Source organism: Aphidius gifuensis, linkage group LG3 (genome assembly GCF_014905175.1).
Source record: "Aphidius gifuensis isolate YNYX2018 linkage group LG3, ASM1490517v1, whole genome shotgun sequence".
NCBI classification, from domain to species: domain Eukaryota; kingdom Metazoa; phylum Arthropoda; class Insecta; order Hymenoptera; family Braconidae; genus Aphidius; species Aphidius gifuensis.
The window spans coordinates 19,892,061-19,913,835 of NC_057790.1; the positions used below are offsets into that span (position 1 = coordinate 19,892,061).

General features: G+C 25.2%; 1 protein-coding gene across 1 annotated transcript; it reads right to left on the reverse strand.

Moving 5' to 3' along the window:
• Window positions 1-1,480: 1,480 nt before the first annotated feature.
• LOC122852572 (protein gooseberry-like) lies at window positions 1,481-14,874 on the reverse strand. Its single transcript, XM_044152462.1, has 5 exons — window positions 14,781-14,874; window positions 13,559-13,872; window positions 11,402-11,513; window positions 2,125-2,730; window positions 1,481-1,725 (listed from the first exon to the last, which is right to left on the reverse strand). The coding sequence occupies exons 1-5, from the start codon at window positions 14,818-14,820 to the stop codon at window positions 1,481-1,483; spliced, it is 1,317 nt and encodes a 438-aa protein (XP_044008397.1). The 5' UTR covers window positions 14,821-14,874.
• Between the last annotated feature and the right edge of the window lie 6,901 nt (window positions 14,875-21,775).

The window sequence follows — 21,775 nt, forward strand, 5'->3', positions numbered from 1 at the left end:
ATTTGCTCAAATCTTTTAATAAGAAAACCTACGTCTTTTTTAGGTTTTTTACCAACACGATCTTCTTCTTTGCTGTCACTTGATGTTGAGCAGAATGTTCGTGGTTGTTGGTATTGAGAAATTTCGATTATTGTTGGTAAATTTGAGCTTTGTTGAATTGATGATTCTGCTTGGGTATTTTTATTAATATTTTCATCATTTTTATCATCTAAAACTTGAGCTTCTTTTATACCAACTTCATCATCATTTGGTAGAACAGGCATATCTGATTCTTGTTGAATATCTACTGAATTTTCTTCAGGTTTAAAATCAATCTAAACAAAAAAAAAAAAATGAATATAATTAAAATTAAAGCATTAATGGAAAAATTAATTTGTTACTCACGTTAAGTTGTGCTTGTTCTGGTTCAGCAACATCATTTTTAATTTCATTTTCTTCGTTGGAAGATGATGGATCAGCTTGTTGACAAAATTCACCATTAATTTCAGGCAAATCCTCATTAATTGGCTCAGTAATATTGTCTCTTTCAACTAGCTCACTTTGTTCATTCTCATGGACAACTAATTTTTCACTTTGTACCACGTTATTTTCTTCAATTTCATTTTTAAAATCAATGACGTCAGCAGTGTTGGATACTTCTTGCTGCTGATCGTAAACTGAAACTTCTTTTACTGAATTTAATTCAGGATCAAGTTCATTTGTACCATATGCCAATTCAACTGAATCATATGGCTTTTTTTCATCATCAACTTTTAATGAAGATGAGCCACTTTCCATTTCAGGGAAATCAATAGCATTTTGTCGAGTAATTTCTTTCTCTTTTTTCTATTTTTAAAAACGTTAAAAATACATTTATTAATTAATTAACTATTTATTATTTATTATACTATTTAACAAAAAAATAATCACCTGTTGGTCTGCCATATTTTTGATGACGTATGCAAGCAACTATAATACTTTCAATAGAAAAAATAAATTCGAAACACCCAAACTCAACACCTTTTACTAACAAACTGAGGACAATTTTTTTGTCCAATTGTCCAACCAATGCTCCAACCAATATCTTATCATGTTAGTCATTATTAGTCATATACAAAAAAAAATAAAAAAAAAAAACCATCATTAGTTTTGTTGGCTGTTGTATATTTTTTTAATACATGATAAAAATTGGAAAAAAAAAGAAAAGAAAAAAAATATTTTAAAACCAAGATAACAAAATAAAATAAATAAATTTAACATTTATATTATTATTATTATTAATTTATTAATAGAAATATTGTACTTAAAAAAAAAAATACGATGTTGATTTAATTTAAAAAAATAGTAGTAATAAATAAAATTAAAAACACATAATTAATTTTTTTATTTATATTATTATAATATATATATTTAATAAGACCAGTTTTTTATTTATTTATATATGTTATATATATATATTTACAATATGCTAATATAATTAAATAATTTATACAATAATTGACTAAAATATACCACTGACACTTCGATGATAATTTAATTGTGCATGTTGATGTGCATAATCATAATTTTGTTCATATCCCCATTCAGTGGGTGTGCCAACTGGATTGCAAGCAGTTGGTACTTGATGACCAATACCATGACTCGATGGATGATGATTTGGATGACTTGATGAATAATCAGCACCACTTTGAAAATGATTAAATTGTCCCCAATTAAGTTGTGACGTTCTTGACCAGTCATTATTACCTTGAAAAATAAATAAATAAAAATATACAGTTAATCATAATAAACTAAACCTTGTTTATATATTTTTATAATTTAAAAAATAAAAAAATGATAATTCTAAATACAAACAATTGTTGAAAATTCCTTGAATATGATAAATTAAATATACATTAATATACATTAATTTTATTATCATTTAAAAATTCATATCTCATTGATAATATTGTTTGCATCAACAACAGAATTACATCAGTTTGTTGAATCAATAAAAATCATGACTGAGCAAAGTAATACGTCATTTAAAAAATATACTATTAATAAAATACTTGCGTAATATATTTTCTAGACTATAATTTAGCAAATGAATAATAAAAAAAAAATATATATGTACATGATGAATTTATAAAAATAAAAAATTACCAGTATTGTGTGAAAAACCAGATGATACAGCAGCAGCAGCAGAAGCAGAAGAATGAGCACTACTAGCTGTTGATTGTGGTCCAGTTAAATTAGTCAATGATGAACCAGTAATACTACTTGATTGTAAATCATTTTTCATACTTGTTGTTGTTGATAATTGATTTGGAACCATTGATGCTGACATTTGATGTAATGTACTTGATGGCATTTGATGATGTAATGTTGTTGATACTGGTGTTATACCACTTGGTAATTGTGATGTAACTTGTGGCATTAATTGACTTAAATCATGACCGTTTGATGTACCATATTGACATTGTGTTAATGGTAATGATGGTAGTGTATGCATATTACCAGCATGTTTACGTAATCTTGCACGTCTATTACTAAACCATACTTGTATTCTTGCTTCAGTTAAACCAGTTCTTTGGGCAAGTTCTTCTCTAGCATATACATCTGGATATTGAGCACGTAAAAATGCTGATTCTAATTGTTCAAGTTGACTATTTGAAAATGTTGTTCTACTACGTCGTTGTTTACGTTTTAATGGTACACCTGGTTCACTTTCAGTATCTGAATCATCACCACCACCACCACATCGACCACCTGAAAAATTTAATTTTTTATATTAAATATATATTTTATATTTTCAATTTATTTTTATTTATTTTTTTGTTGGATTATTCAATGATAATTTAATTTTCAAAATTATGATATACAATGCGAATTTTTACCTGAGGGCTCATCTTGAACCTAAGTCGTCATTGTATTGTCAATAATAAAAAAAAAAAATAAATTCATTCATTCTATTGTTGAATGTCTCTTTTAAAAAAATTTAAAACCTTGGGGATATTTAAAGTAACAAAAAAATGAATAAATAATGTAAAAAGAAAGAGTAAAAAAAAAAAAATAATAATCTCATATGCTTGATGGCGTACCATGTGGCTATTTTATCGGTCAATTGAGTACCCACTTTGTGGTATCAACATTAAAATATAGGATAATCGTTATTGAATATCTTTTATACAACTTTTATTTTGATATTTATTTTTTTTTTTTATATATTGAACTTTGTGTTTTGACGTTTGAAACAGCCAAATGGCAATACATGATATGTTATTTTCCACACCGTCAATTGCATTTTAGGATTTATCATCAAATCTGATGCTTCAATTCATACGAATCTTTACACAAATAAAAACATTGTAATCCTATATAGGTATACATTCAAGTTTATATTCATTCAATAGTATATTTATTTTATTTTCAGTCCCACATTTTTTTTTTTTTCCATTTCATTTTTATTTTTTGCTATAACTTGTTTCATTCATGCAATTTATTTTATTAATTTAATATATATTATTTTTGTACATTAAAATTATTCAACAACTTTAAAAAATTAACGTGAGAAATATATATTTTTGGTAATTTATTAAATTTTTTATATCCACCAATTTATCATTGATTTCTTTTGAAAATTTTATTTTTCTATTTATTATTGTTCAACATAAGTATACACCGTCAAGTTCTACTGTGTCTTGTGCATTGAAAAATATCAATGTGACATTATATTATTTTGTACCTGTATATGACAGTAGTTTTTTTATTTTTATTGTCGAAACTGGGCGTGCGTTGTGAAATATTGCCAAACATAGATTTAAAGCGGCACTTTGACTTTTTTTTTTTTTTTATATATTTCATTTTCTTATTCACTCTATAACTAAACTATTTTTTTATTCTTTTATTTATTTATTTTTTTTGATGGGCTTATAGGAAGTTGTGTATGTGTATGGGGGGAAAAAAAGATGACAGGAATTTAAAGGAGCCGACAAACGATTTGATGTTGTTGTGTTGGAGCATTATTTGGCAAGAGATGCAACTTGTCCGACCGACTCTTTTTTTTTTTTATATAAATATATACATTTTTCTTATTTTATTTTCTATTCTCATTGGGTTCTTTTGGATGAATGTCGGATTTTAAAAAGAGATCGTTGTCGTTGTGGCCAAGATTCAAACTGTCAATGGTCGCGTATATATATTTATATATGTATATATATTTATTTGACATAAAATGTATTTGTATTGTGTTGTTTGCGGTAAGCATAAAAGAAGATAAAATATATTATAAAAAATTTTGTACCTGTATGACACATTGACTTTGAGGCACTTTGCGTCATTCATTCAAATTTATCATAATCATGTGGATCATCATCTAGATATATTTTTCATCATTTTATTATTATTATTAATTTATTAGTTATCATTTTTTTTACTTTTTTTTTTTTGTTTGTTGGAAGACGTTAATGTAACACTTTACATGAGGGATTGAAAATATAATTTATATATAATCCTGTGTCACAGGTGCATGAGACATTTAGTCATATTTAGTCATTTATTCGATTGACAGATTAAGATATTTATGATGTTTGTGCTGCTTGATTTAACATTCAATAAATTCCCCGCGGCATTTTTGAATTAATTTTTATAATATTATTATTATTTTTTATTTAAATAGAAATTAATTAATTTATTTTAATTATAAAATGAATTTTTTTAATTTAATTTATATTTGAAAATATAATTTTACTTAATTTTTATTATATGGCGAAAAACAAAAAATTATATAAAAATATCAAATTTGAATTTGAATTTTAATTGTCGCGCGAAAATTGTGGGGGCGCCATATTTTTTTTTATTGTTTTTTTTTTTTTTTCGCATAACGGTAAGTTGAGAAAAAAAAAAAAAAACAAGGGGGGCAGTAGAAAAAAATGTCGCACGTCCCTTGTAAGTGCTCCGAAGGTTTACTCCAAATTTGGATTATTTTAATATAATTTTTCATTGTTAATTAATAAAAATAGTGTTGATTTAATAAGCCAGTTATTACGTGTATGTGAAAATAAAAAAACATTGACAATAATTAATATATATTTGCTCAAATTGTTGATTAAAAAATTGACCTTGAAAAATCAGTCAGCCGTGTCAATAACTAAATTTATTTTCTCAAAAAAAAAATATTAAAAGTGTTTCAGTCAATTTAGTATTAATAAAAAAGTTTTAAAAGTCAATAATTATAATAATTAAATTAACTATAAGTGTGTATTAATAATTATTATTTTTTCAATATAAATAGTTTTTTTTTTTTTTTTTCATCGTAAATCAAAATGGCGGTAAAATCGGTGTAATTGTTTTTTTTTTTCTCCATCATCATAACAAAAAAAATGGCGACAATTATATCAGTGTATTTTTTTTTTTTAAATCGTAATTAAAAAAATGGCGACAATATATTAGTGTATTTGTTTTGTGATAAAAAATTATATGTTGACCTACAATTATGTTGAACTAATTACATGAAAAATGTGATTTAAAAATGTCATAAAAAAAATTTGATGGGCCTGGTGAATGATGTCAACAAGTTTGCTCCAAATTCATCATAAAATCAAGCTGATTGTCGCTAATGGTCTCAACAATAATAAGGTAATAACAATATACTATTATTATTAAACTATTAACAAATAAAATTGCAAAAAATATGAGACGAGACGAATTAATAAGTCTCGGTAAATGTAAATTATTTTAAAACCAATTCTCGGTCTCGGTCTCGGTCTCGCAATTTTAAGATTTTAGGTCTCGGTCTCGGTCTCGGTCTCGGTCTCGTCTCGCAAGTCTCGCCGGGTCTCGCCGGGTCTCGCTTTTATACTAATATTTATTCGTCCAAGTAAAGTAAAAAAAGTGATTCAATAATACCATGTATATCAAATTCGTGTAAAATAAAAACAATTAATATTGTATTACCTAATTTTTTTAAAATTATAAAATATATAATAATGCAATAAATATTGAATTATATTAATTAATAAATTGATTATTAATTTTAATATTAATAAAATTGATTAATCATACAAAATTATAACGAGAATTATTTTTATATACGACGTTTGTTTTTTATTTTCATTTATTAAATTCATAAAAAAAAATTTGATGTTTTCTTCAACGTGACCACAGAGGAACTGAACAACTTCAAGGATGAAGCATCAGATCGTCCTAATTGTGTAAACAAATACAGTAGACATAATCTTTCTGTTTCCATAAAAAAAATAAAAATGAAAGACAAACGAATGTTCAAAGTGAATCTTGAAAATTTAAAAATCGTTAAATTAGTCTAGAAAATCTTTGAAATGCCATAAACAAATAGTATATTTTCTTTTTTTTTTTGTTTACTTCATGATATGTATTTTTTTCAAGAAGTAAATCATTGCTTTGAAACATCAAATACAAAAATATCAGTTGAGGAAAATATAATTGGCGTAACTTAAGTCTTTACAATTTTCATTGATACATAAGGCTTGTAAATACTTGTGATCTGGCGTCATGCCCTACTGTGCAGTGTCTTACTGTGCAGGAATATATCAGTTCTTTTTTTAATATGATCATACGGTAAAGGAAAAAAAAAAAAAAAATATATTTAAAATTTTCAGAGTCTCGCGAGACTAGCGAGATTTCTTGACGATACTCGGTCCGGTCTCGGTATCGTTTATTGATTCAAGGCGGTCTCGGTCTCGGTCTCGGTCTCGCGTCTCGCGAGACGACGCATGCGAGACCGAGACTAGTCTCGGTACCGCATGAAGCCCTATTAACAAATAAAATTGCAAAAAAAAAAAATAATGTAGAAAATTAATTAATAATTTCTTCATAAATGTAAATTATTTTAAAAAATAAAATTACTCAAAATTAAAAAAAGAAATATTAAATGGTAATGATTAATTAAAAAAATTAGAGTTTGATGAAGGGTAGCATTGCCAGGTGGCTAAATAATTCTCAACGGGTTTCAAAGTGAAGTTTTAAAGTACCGTGTCTGTGATTGCCCTCTTGGCATTCCACAAATTGCCCTCTGACATTTTTATTTTTTTTTTCTTATTATTTTGTTCTTTATATTTTTCATTCGTTCTCTTTTATATATATATTTTTTTATTTATTTATTTTTTCATTTTCTCAACTAACAATAAAAATAAAACAATAATATATTAATATAATAATAAATGATAATTGTATTTAGTGGTGGAATGATCGTTTTGCAAAAGCCATATGTCGGATTTTGTAATGAGAGAGCATCATTGGGGCGTTAACCGATGATATGTTTTATTGATTATCTCTCACTTATATTTATCCTTCAATAATAAATGTTAACATACCAATCCTTGATTATTGTTTTAAAAAAAACAATACCCCATTGTAAATTTTTTTCTTAATTAAACAACAAATACAAAAATATTTCTAACAGGTTTAAATGTTATCTCAATAAATAAAATAACTATCTCAAGTTTTAATTAAATTAAAAATATCTTATCTAAACAAATGGAATTATATAAAAATCTATTTAATCTAATTTATATATAAAAAAAAGGACAGAAAATGTGCCAAGGTCAAGTTTTTATTTATTATTTCAAGGAATTCTATTTTTTTTTTTTCATCAGTGTAAATATATATCGTAGCTCGATTGGGGTTACGTGATTTTATAGAAAATAAAAGTTTTTCTTTATATAATGAAAATCAATGAATTGTCACCCAAGTAGTAGCAACCGTTTATATACATATATATATTTATATATACATAAAAGAAAAGTCTTTTTTTTTATTTGGCCATTTCTAACATGGTCCCACACGTTCGTTAGCATATCGAATTGGTCCTGTTCTTTGAGGCTGGCCGAGGGGAAAAATAAAGAAAAAAAAAAAATCCAAAAATGCCGCCGTGATGTTATAAATCTATAGCAGTATATATACATATAGCAGTGAGAAGGACCACGCACTTGGGGGTCTGGGTGGCATTTTAAGAGTTAACATACATGTATGTTATTTTCTCTTCATATACAAAATAAAATAATAATGTATATGTTGATTCAGTGTGTGTGTTTCCCTTCTAAATGTTAACAAATATCAATGGAAAAACTTGTGTATAGTTTGTGTAACAAATAATATAAAAAACAAGTACAATAGTTTTTTTTTTGAGTTCGTGGCGGTAACGTTATTTGGCGGCTTGATCGCCTGGTATGTTCCTGTCAACGCCCGGTGTGAAGTCAATGGATCGCCGCCTTTTTGATTTTCCTATACCACCGACAATATATTGCCTATTCGATTTATTTTTTAGCCTTATTCTAGCCTCGTAATTCACCCGTGTGGCCTACTACCGAAAAAAAAAGGAAAATAAAAAACGACACTAGAAGCCAGTTGCTAAAAAAAAACACACACACACACTTGACAATAATTAATCAAGTTTTTTCTTTTCGGTATTTTTTTTTTTTTACTACTTCTTTTCTATTCTTTGCTATTTTTTTTTTTTTTTTCTTTAATCATCACCTTGGTCTTTCAAAGGTAAATAAAAAATGATCTCTTTTAATGATAAATTTTGTCGGTGACATTTCCTTGATCTTGTCTAATTATTTCTAGAAATATTTTGGAGTATTTTTTTTTTAATTTTTTTTTCGCAACGGGATTTAAAAAATATGGAGGTATTTTAAAAAAAAAATATTATATATATTTACAAATTATCTTCTATGATTTGGGTAAAAATTTAAAGAATTGTTAATTGTTATTTATACTGATTTAAAGAGGTTTTAAGTAAAAGTAGAGTAGAGTCGGAGTGACGGAGTCGGAGTTACTTAATGTATATAGTCAGGTATCTTCTACGATTTGGTTTGAATTTTTTAAGAATTTTATTTTGCAATATAGTATTAAATATAATTAAAAATTTAACAAAAATTGTTAATTATTATTTTTACTGATTTAAAGAGGTTTTAAATAAAAGTAGAGTAGAGTCGGAGTCCGCGTCAGCGTTATGAGTTAAAGTCACTATGAATTAGTCACTATTCTTTCGACTATTAAATATTAATTTAGAAAACTATATTCAATTTTTTTAAACAAAATAAAAATCGATATACACAAATCTGTCAATAAATCGTTCAAGAATTTTTAGTTTTTTTTTTTTCTATTCTCTTTGTATATAAAAAATGAAAGAGTTGAGTAAGAAAAAGATGATGATGATGATGATGATGAAGAATAAAAAATAAATAAATAAATAAGATCAAAATAAAAATAAATAATAAAATGAGTGTGAGGGTGAGGTGAAGGTGGACGCGATTTGAGCAGGACCCATTAGGCTAATCCTCGTCGGCGGTCAAGTCCAAAGGAATAAGGAAGGGAATAAAAATAAGGAATATATATGAAAGCCACAGGCAACGTGTCATTCCAAAGTCTCAGTGGCCAAAAATTCACCAGACACCTATACATAATAATTTTACTCTGATATATCCTAGAAAAAAAAAAAAATAATCAAAAAAGAGAAAGAAATAAATTTAAAAGTTAAAAATTAAAAAAAAACCTCTTGAAAATTTTTTTTTTTTTTGCCATCAACATTTCAGAGGTTCTTAGCATTAAAATCCCTCAGACATATCTTCCTCTTCATCAGTATAAAAATTCACATTATAAATTTCAAAAAAAAAAAAATCATTCTCAATAATATACAATTTACAATTTTACTACCCTCTTTTGACATCCTTTAAAAAAATTAAAAAATAATTTTTCTATTAATAAAATTGTTTGGCAATAATGGGGCCTAATATCTAAAGACATTTTGATGCCTACTTAAAACTGAATCCCATCAAACTATATCACTCAATATATAAATCATTCAAAATAATAAAATTTTTAATTTTAAAAGACAAAAATATATTTTTTTTTTGCAATAATAATAATAAAATGATAATATGAAATGAAAAAAAAAATAAGTGGTCATGTTGTCATGTAATATATATATTTTATAATAATTATAATTTGATATTCAAGTGTATTCAAGTATGTTATTGAGTATAGGTTGAGAGGCACTGTCGACGTGTGGCAGTCGGTCTTTTTGATCTCAGTGGGACTCTCTTCATAGTGAGGGAGATTTAACCCCCGTCTCACGCCTCTTCTTCGTTTTTTTTTTTTTTCATATTCTTATTTTTCATGGGACTCATGTGTATTGTATAAGGCCCCTCGTACATGTATACAAAATATCCTCACCTTCTCTTCTGACTCAAACTCAACTCTTTCCTCACATTCTCGACCTAAACCCTCTCTTCTATATTACATTTGATCTCAAATATTCCATATGCCCTCTTTTCTCTTATATATCAAGTATAGTGATATCCTTTCTCTTTTTTTTTTTTTTTTTTAACTCTTTTCGATATATATTTGAAAAAAATACAACTCGCTGATGTTTGTAATTTTTTTTAAATTTATTAAAATAACTCTTTACTCAAAAAAAAAATTACGAAATATATTTTAAATAAATAATAAAAGAAAAAAAAAAAGGTTTCTTTGATATTTTTTCGCCAAGTTGTATTACATGAACAACACAAACTTCTGAACTTTCGCATACACTGAAATTTGATATGCTCTAAAGAGAAACAGATTCCGCCACACCTACAGACAACTTCCAAAACGCATTCCTCAATCTTGTCGACTGTCCACGCTATTTAATGGACGGACACATACACACACATTTTAATATACAAATATATAGATTTATTTTTTTTCTTTTTCTATTTACATTTTATTTTTTTTATCTCACCTGAATTTATTTTGTATATAAGAATTATATGTATTCTTTTTTTTGTTTTATTTTTTTTTTTTGTTTGTGGTCAGTTTGGTTACTTTGGAGCAGTGAATTGTATTTTATTTATTTTTTTTTTGTTAATGATATATATTTGATTTGAAGAGCAATGGGTAGGGAGACTTCTTGTGGTGAAGAAAATTTCCTGTCCCCATAAGATATTGACACTCTTGGTTATAATCTGTTTGTCAGACATGCTGGCTAACTTTGAGTTAATCCAGCTCAACGCCCACTGGAGATTATATTCTCCAGACTGCAGTTTTTTTTTTTGTTTGTTTTCTTTATTTTTCTGGTTTGTTTATTTTTTGGATATTTTATTTTTGGATTTTTAAGGGTGATATTTCATTTTTCTTTTCTTATTGTTAACTGACAGACTTAATGTCTATACAGTTTTCTACAATAATAGAAATATTTGTTATTGTTTTGAGGATTAATTTTTTTATTTTTAGATATTTACAAAAAAATTTTAGCGCCATGAATCTTCTATGCAAATTTTTCTAGAGCTTTAATTTTGTATGGAAAATTTTCTAAGTATATATAAATTTAAATTCAAAGCTTTCTAAAAGCTCCAGTTAATAATCTATTTCTTTTTAAAAATTGAATAACAATTTTATAATAAATATATACACTTACCACCACCTAATATTCCATCAATAGTGTAATCCTTTTTGCCATCATCACCTGGTCTTCCTCCACGTAAAAGTCGACTAATAGAACTGACACTTGGTGGATCCGAGAATCCCTCCTGTAAGACAAATAAAATTTACACACCTTGTTAATATTATACACCTATTATGATCAATCAAATTATCACATTATAGTCTTATTCAAATATTTTTTCAACTCATAGAAAAATAAAAAAATCATTTCGAAATGTATATGTACATTGTACATTCAATCTCAACGAAAATAAAATTCTAAATAAAAATACAAACGTTAAACAAATTAATTAAAAATAATTATTAATTAACATCGAATAATTTATTATTATCGTTATTATTATTTGTATAAATAAATTATATAAAAAAATGAAAATAAACAAAAAGTAAATTAAATTATATGTATGCGGATAAATGAAAAAAGAAAAAATAAAAAAAAAATTGGAATAAAATAAAAACGCGGGTGTATAAAGATTAAACGATTGTTTATCATATCAAGATCTATGATCATGTCGGCATCTCAAAAACAATAACGATATCGCCCTCAGTCACTTTTTCATTATATTTAAAAAAAAATTTGTTTTTTAAAAATGATTTTTTTATATGATTTTTTTTTTTTCGTTTGAGTCTCATTCTTTATTGCGATAAATCCGAGCACACATATTTAGTATTAATTTACATGTATGTATAAATGATTTGCATGTATATATACTGATGAAAGTTGTGTTGCGATACTAGGGTGATGACAGGGGGAAAAAAAAGATGGAGAGAAAAAAAAAAGCCTCAGGGCAACAACGCGGGCACCAGAAACGCCTTCTTACACTATTAAATGCCGTATTAATGCCGCAACCAAGCACTCAAGTTTTTTTATTTATTTTTTTTTTTTATTTTCCCTACAACTCTCAAGACCTCACCCGAATTTTTTATTTTTTATTTATTTTCTTTGTACACCCCCTTTACACTCGAACATATCAATGCACGTTTAAATATCTTTCGCACTATACGGATATCCTCTTCAATAAATTATATTTTTTTTCTTAAATTTTATTTAACCTTTACTTAATTCTTTTTTTTTTTTTTCATTCAATTTATTTATTTATTAATTTTTGCAATTTATATATATCTTTATCAAAAAAATCAAACTTACGATCTCAAAACAGCACGAGGAGGTAAAAAAAAATTGAATATAAAATTATAAAAAGAAAAAAAATATATTGATCAAAAAAAATTATATATAATTTTAGATATTTTAATTTTCATGAAATTTTAAATTATAATAATAAATAATTAAGTGAAGTATAACATTTTTATATTGTTTTTTTTTTTTTTTTGATAAATATCATTTATTTATTTATTAAAAGTAGAAATATATTTAAAAAAAAAAAACAATTTTTAAATGGTTATAAATACTTTATAATATCCACGTGTATTATTTTTTTTATTATAATTTATTTTTGTCCTTTAATTTTATGATTTGTGTCTTTTGTTGTGATTGAAAAATTGAAAGGAGTATATAGTTTGCATGGTATGGAGGATAAATGACAGTGTTGAATATATAATTTTTGGCCCTCGGTGAGATAAACAAGAGAATATATATATGTACATGTACATGTGTATATATGTAGTTACTTATATATTATAAACGTCAATGAGTATATAGTGGGTGTAAGCGGCGGTATCGTATTAGAGGACACGCAAGTCGCCCAGAGCAACTCACGTATATATATACCCATATTAAAAAGCTCCATTCAACTGTGATCGCAGTAAAAGATACATAAGTATATTCTGTGAGCGATCAGGAAATGCACCGTACACTGGATAAATTGATATTATCATAGCCTCAGCATTCCCAATCAAAAAAAAAAAAATCAAAAAAAAAATAAATAAATAAAAAAAAGTTTAAAACAAAATAATATATAGAAAAATGATGTTAAAAAATCAAATACAAAAACTAAATGATTTAATTATATAATAATTCATAAATTAAATAATTTAATTAAAAAGAAATTATCTAAAATTTTAATTAATATTTTGTTAATTGAATTTTAATTTTTTATGAAAAATTTTAATTAATATTGTTAATTTAATTTAAATTGCAATAAATGATTAAAAGTTATTTTTCAAAATATACCTTTACAAGTGTATCACGTATTTCCCATGAAAATATACCCGGATTATCACGTTTAAGTTCTTCAATTCTTGTTTCAACTTCAGGTGTTGCAACACGAGGTTTACTACCACCAATAACACCTGGTTTTATTGAACCAGTTTCTTGATATCTATTTAATATTTTTGATACACAACCATGTGATACACGTAAATGTCTTGATATCATACATGGTCGTGTACCAGCAACAGCCATTTCAACTATTTTTTTTCTAATATGATGTGGTAATGGTCGACCATTTATAAATACACCACCCAATTGATTCATTCTTCCTTGTCCTGAAATCAATCAAATTAATCAATTAATTATATATCCATATTATTATTTTTATATTTTTTATTTTAAACAATAAATAAACAATTAAAAAAAACAGCTTCTTTTTATTCTCTTATACATATAATTAATATAAATTTATTTTAAAACATTTATGCCTTTTTTAAATAATAATAATTAAACGAGATAATTTTAAAACGGAAGCTGTTAAATAAAATAAAAAAATATATATAAATTAAAAATTATATTGCATGTAGGATATTTTGATGATAAACAGCGTTAAATTAGAAATGAAATTTAAATATGGTTTAATAAAATGTTGGGCGGGTTTGAGTAATTTACTGGGTTAACGAGTTAAATATATTTTTTGATTATTAGTAGAATTAGCAACCCTTTCTACGTGACACTGCCACTGTATGTATTTAATATACGCATTCATGATATTATAAACTGCAGTGTCAGCTGTACACGAATATGCAATTATATGACCGTATGTATAATTACTGTGTTTAAGATTTACGCTTGAAAATAAAATTATTTGAAATAAGATAAAAATTTCACAAGAGAGTCAATGTAAAATCGCACGATTAAAATAATCTCCAGCTTTTAAACAAAAATTCAAAAATATAGGATTAAATTAATTTAAAGTTACTTGAAGGTATTTTATAATAACAGTTATTGATATAGTTTTTTTTTTTTTTTATAAATATTTATTAAATAAAAATATTTTAATTTCATGTAATTCAAGAAAAAAAATATTTCACGCTTATTTTTTTTTTATTTTTTAATATTTATCATACATCATTAAAATTATACAAAATAGCCCTTAAGGGTGACAATAATTTTAATAAATTAATAACACATAATAAAATTATATCCTTAAATAAAAATTATAATATTTTTTTAAAATTACCTTGAAATGGATAGCCTCCAAAAAACGGTTTCATATCCATTTTCAATAATTTTTTTTTTTTTTTCAATACTTTTACAAAAAATTAAAATATAATCATTAAACTATTTATCAAAACTTAATTTTCAATTATTCACTTCACTCTTGACAATAGAAAAAAATAAATAAATAAATTATAATTTTATAAACAATAAAATTTTTAATCTTCAATTTTGTAATTAAAAAAAAAAAAGCAATACAATCACAGTCACTTAATTTATATTTTTTTTTTTTCACAAATTTAATTGACACTTTGGTAATATATAATTATATATCCACTTGAGAAAATTACATTATAAAAAATATCATTAAATATATTGATAAATCAATTATTTAAAAGAAAAATAAATAAATTTCAAAAATAAAATTAATGATGATAAAACAAAAAATAAATTTTTTTTTTTTATAAACTCGTTGGCAGAATATCAAAATAAGAGAAATAACTATTTAAGGGTTAAATAAAAAGTTGTTTTTAATGGAAAGGGGGAACAGGAAATATGAAATGTCTGAATTGCCAGTGAAAATAAGACTCTCGTGTGGCTTAGGCGAGGGGTACCAAGGCAATAACGTTGGTGTCAGTGGTGTATACAAAATTTCCACTCCAGTCACTGGATATCGTGTTTGTTGGGTATCTGCCCCCTTCACTACCCCTCCTTTCACATTGACCCCCTCTCTACTTTTTTATGATTTTACATTATTTCTTATTTCTCTCGCATATATATATAAAATACATCTCATGATTTGAATTGTGCTGCAGTGCAAAAATAGAAATAAAAATTAAAAATAAAAAAAAGGAGAAGTAAGGAGGGGGAGAGGACTAATGGAGCGAGATCAAAGTCCCCTTTATATCTCCCCATGAGTCCCCATCAGTCCCCTTCCCACTCTTCTTACTTTAAACTTACTGAATGATTTTTAAAAAGGGGGTAGAGGTGTGTCTCCTGCCAACCCTCTTTTTTTTTTTTCTTTTTGCTCCTCATCATAATGTTTAACATGATCATTTTATATTTGTGTTTGTATTTTATATTCATATGTATTATTGTTGTTCATGTACTTGGTTGTTTTTTGATGATTTTGGTCTCATACGATGATTGGTTACGCCCTACCACGTGGTTTGTAATATACTCCGTATGAAAATGGGCGGGAATATATTTCTTGGTAGACGCCTACAAAACTGACTTTTCAAATTCGCATATATATGCATTTTTTTCTTTTTTCATTTGGTATTAATTTTTTTTTCATTCAATAAAAGCTCTTGTTGATTTATTGATTTCTATCTATTTTTTTGATTAATTGATTTGTTTGTCTGTAATATTTTTAAATTATATTCAATCATTTTTTTTTATTGACTCAATATTATATAGTTGTTTTATTTTTTTTTCAACTTTTAATTGAGATATTAATTTTTTCAATATTTATTGCAGATGTAAAATAAATTTAAATTATAATTAGCTATTTAGAAAAATAAATTTTTCGTAGAAATTAAAATTATTATTAATATAAATTTATTTAAAAAAAAAGTAATATATTTTTTATTAATTTAAATATGACCTTCTACAATGATTTAATATTAATAACGAAAAAAAAAATTTTTTTCGGAGTATTTTTTTATTTATTCTATAGACATAGCTTAAATAGTTTAGAACTGAGTAAATTTTTCAATGAATTGTCTCTCACGGAGTCAAAAAAAAAAATAAATAAATAAAATAAAAAAAAAAATTCTATTAAAAGTGGGCAATTAGTCAAAGTCCTAATAAATCTTGATGAAAAATATTTGAGCATCAGTCGTTGTCAAAGTCATTTCGAGGCGGGTCTATATGTGTTGAATCTATTGGACCTCACACATGAATAAATAAATATACATATAACACTCCTGGATTTTTTTTTTTCTATATTTTTTTATTTATATTTTTTTTATATTTAGCATTTCTTTTTTGAATAATAGCCTAGGTATTTAATACATGTGTATATATGTTGTTGTTATGTTAAACTAGGTGAGAAGCGACGGGGTGTTACAACTGTCCATAATCATTAGAATTTTTAATTTCCCTAAACAAAAATTTTTCTATATCTCCACACATAGACAAAAATAAAAAAATATAAATAAAAATTTCTTGAGACATGTGTAAACACTAATGTATTCAATAATGTTGTACCATTGCTAAAATATATTTCTTTTATTCTGTTTAAAAAAAAAACTAACTTGTATGTGAATAAAGACATTTCTGCGTAACGCAAAAAAAAAAAAAATGTGCTATGTTGGACATCTTAGAAGATCCTAATCAATACGTATTTCCTCGACCTGTACAGGATCTTTCCGAACAACGTGTGTGCTCTTCTTCTAAATGTGTCTGCAAAAAAAAAAAAAACATAAAATATATTTTTAAGTCAAGGTATGTTTCACTCCCTTGGGTATATGCAACGTTAAATTGAGTTTTATGCTTGCACTGTGAGCGTAAAAACAACATTTTTTTATTATTGGACACACTGGTAGACCATGGTCTGGGATTTTGGTTAGTCACGCATGATCTTTGTATTCATCGTAGACAATAGATAAAACATTTCAAGACCACCTAGGCCCTTTTTTTTTTTCTTCTATTTCTTATTTTACACGCAGTCAATTATTGCCTATTGCAATTTTTAAAAGGTTACATTTTCATTTTGAGGTATATGTTATTTGCCTTGAAAATATTAAGACTTCATGAATTTATTTTTCTTTTTATATATTCTCTTGAAATTAACAATGAACAATAATAATTTAAAGACCAAAAAATTAAAATTCTCAGCTATGATATTTAAAAAATTATTGCAATAAACAAATTAATATTTTTATAATAATTAACAGGCTAAAATTTAGCCTCTTTTAACTGAAAAAAAAAACGATCTATACTCAAAAAAGATTTTCATCTTTTTATTTTTACAAGTATCATTTTATTTTTTGTTATAAAAATTTTTATAAAAGTTAAGATCAATATAAAATTTTTTATATTCTTAAGAATTTTTTTTTTCGTCTTTCAAAAGTTCTTACAAGTTTAAAATTTTTTTTTTTTTTTACAATTTTAGAACATGTCACGGATTTGTGTCTTTATATACTCGTCTTTAGATGTCCATAATGTCCTTTTTATTTCTAGTTTTTTTTTTACATTCTTTTTTTTTTTTTATTTCAAGGTAAATCCAATATTTTTGTTCCAAACTTAAAAGCGTAAAAATTTAGACCCCTTGGATTCCAAGTTGCCGTGTTCATTGGTGGTGATTTCGTTATTGGCCTCGACACAGGCCACAATTATTAAGTTTACCTCCTGCGGTCCATGACCATCACTTAAACTATATATATATGTCTTTTTGTAACTCAAGAGAACCAAAAAACCATGCTACTGTTCAAAAACTATCAAGATTTACAACTTTTAAATGCCAACACACAAACTCAACTTGTATAAAAAGAATATACAATACAACAAGAAAACATAGTCATAAAATTTATTATCTTCCATCATACATACATTATTATCTTACACTTAAGTGTATAGTGTTCACTCAGTCAGGGGGAGTTGGTACATTTGGCAAAAAAAAAAGAACACAAACTCCCTCCTTTGTACTCAGTAAATTTTCGTTAGGACCTTTTTTTTATATACACGCATATATATTTTCCTTTTTTTTTTTTTTATTTTATTTTTCATTCTTCTTGGTTGGAACCTTGCTGTGTGCCCTTAGCACCCATACAGGGTTCTGGGTTCCAATGTTTTGCGGCAATTATTACTTTTTCGGGGTCATATATTTCAACGAAAAAACATGAGGATGCACTTAATAGCATGATTTTCCAACTTGATGTTTTTTTTTGAAATGTGATAATATATAACAAAGTGATTATTGTTAACTCTCTTAGTATATATTCTTTAAATCTTATTTACGAGGGTGTTAAAGCTATTAAAATTTATTACTATACCATCATAATTTTCATTGTATATTTGTCATTCAAAATATTTTTATTTATTTTTTCTATAAAATCGTAAATTTTTAAACTTGACAAGTTGATACAAAAAAATATCAAGAGTTCTAGGAAATTATCATCATCATCAGTATAATTTTGATGCTTTTTTTTTTCATAATTAGTAAAAGAGATAAATCTTTTTCTAAAAAGTATTTTTAAATTATTCAAGGTTTAATATAAAGAGTGCAGAATAACTGTAAATTGAATTGTTTTGAAAATATTTTCATTTGTTCTTTTTTTGTTTTTTTTTTTTAATATCATTAATCATGTATTTAGAAAAATATGATAAATTAATTTTAACATCCATAACGAATTGATTTACAAATTATTTATATTAAATTATATTTTTCAATTAAAATTTATAAAAGAATTGGTAAAAAAAAAAAACATTTAAATAGAATTAAAAAAAAAACAGTTATATCAATATTGAAATTGTATTGTATTGTGAAATTTAGTATAAATTTTTTAATTTAAAGTGTCATTAAATGGGTTTTTTTTTAAATTGATAATTTAGAAATAAAAAAAATATATATATTTTATATAACTAATGATGATTGAACAGATTTAAAAAAAATTTATTTATATTTATTTTTGGCAATTTTTAAAAGTTAAAAATATATTTCAACTGAAATAAATAATAATCATTTTGGAATATATATTGAAGACAGTGATAGCCACATAATTTTATGAAAATATGAACGAAAAAACTGCCTCCAGTTTAAGAGATATAACTTTCTGAAAAAATAATAGAATGAGGAACATAAAAATGATTGCTTTCACATTGACCAGTCTATATTGACTTCGTCCTTTGCATCTCATTAGAAACAAAGAATTTAAAAATAAATTAGGCCAGTGAGATGGTGGTCTTTACAAATTAATATCCAAAACTCAATATTTAAAAGATTTTATAAAAATCAAAAATAAGAGCGTAATAAATAAATATTTTTATTATTTAAAAATTAGATAAATAATAAACAATTTTTTATTATCTAAAAAAAGGAAAAAAAAAAGTTAAATAAAATGCGGAAATGATTATTAGAACAACTTGTGCGGCTCTATAAGTTTTTCAGAATCATGAGAACATTTTTTTTTTTTTCACACTGTTAAAGCAACTGACCTCCCAAGTCCCGTAAATCCTTGGCGTCACATAATTTACGTGAAATTTGGCGATGGGGCAAAAGCACGTGAGAGAAAAATACTCTCAAGAAATTCAGGGTAGACTTTTAGTCGACGCGCGGCTTCTTTGAAGGAATTAGTCTTATTGGGCACAAAATTGGAACAGAGGGTCTTTTTTAGACCTGCACATACGGCAACCAATATGTTCATTCAAATATATATTCTAAATATATACATTTAATTTTTGTCATTAATTATATTAAAAAAATTTAAATTCCAATTTCCAAATAAATTATATCGATTAATTTTTAAATAATTTTTTTAAATATCAAATACATCTAATCACTGCAGTTCAATTATACGTTAAATATTTACCCTCAATTTCAAATAAATTAAATTAATAGTTGTATAATAATAAAAATAATTTATTAATATTTTAAAATAATTTTTTGTCATATAGAAAAATTGATAAAAATTTTCGATAATAATTATCGAAATTTTTTCTAAATGATTTAATAACATATAATAATTTTGATAGATTATTATATTTCAAATGAAATATAATAAACAATAAATAAACAGTCATATATATATATATAAATTTTTACGTGCAAAGAAAATAATTACGGCAGTAGCACGATTGTGCCATATGTATAAGCCACAGCTCTCAGCAATTCGTAACAGGTTATGGAATATATTGGCTTTGTAAGTAACTTACACCATGAGATATGCTACAAGTGACCCCTTTGGCACTCACTCAAAATATATACTGATATTTTTAACCATATACATATCTCCATTTTCCATTGAGTCTCAACGCCCCCATCATAATTCCCCAACAAAATATCATCATTTTTTTTATTCATTTATTTTATTTTTTTTTAAATGTATATATTTCTTGTTTTTTCTTGCATCTATATATACACAATGAATATATATAACCCTTTGCAATAAGAAAGTTCATTTTTACATGCATTCCAAGACAGCAACCAATATCCAAAAGACTTACTTATAGTTTACTTCTATTGTCATGCCGCAGTCTAATAAATATCTCAACCTCTAAACTCTTTTTTTTAAATATTTTTTTAAATTTCACACATTTTTTGCTAAACAATAATAATAAAAATCAAAAATTATATTGTGTATATAATATATATATTTTAAATAATATTTTTCAAACTTTAAAAATCAGAACAAAAAATAGTTTTGTTTTTTAATTTTTTAAAAATGTTTTATATAACAATTTCGTAAGAGAAAAATAATTATATATATTATTTAGATATTCAAATAAATACTTGATATATTTTATCTATATATTTTTCCATTTTAAATGATTAAAATAAAAGAGTGTATAAGATGAAGGAAGAGAAAAGAGCAAGGGGTGATGATTCAAAGGTAAAAGTCTAATGAAAGGCACGCGCAGTTCTGACGTCTTGGCGTGAGAATAAAATAATTAGCTGAGTCGGTGTCGGGTCTCTTAAAGAAGGCTAAGGTAAAAAATATAAAAAATAAAAAAAAAAAAAATCATAAAGAAAGAGAAAGAGAATTGGGAGGGTGTGATGGTCAGTTGAATATAAAAGATAAAGAGTTTGAACAAAGCCATAAGAGTGAATAAGAAGCTAAAGGTACCACAGATGAAACTGACCAAATGAAAAAAAAAGAAATAATAAAATTTAAAAAAAAAAAAAAATCAATAAAAAGAGATGGGATATATAAATGATGATGATGGTGATGATTGGTGTGAGTGAGATGAGACTAATGGAAAAAAAAAAAAAATAGAAAATAAAGGGTTGTAAAGTATAGATGAATATGAAGAAAGATGAGATGAAGAATCAGGACCAGGTGCATCGTAAAGCGT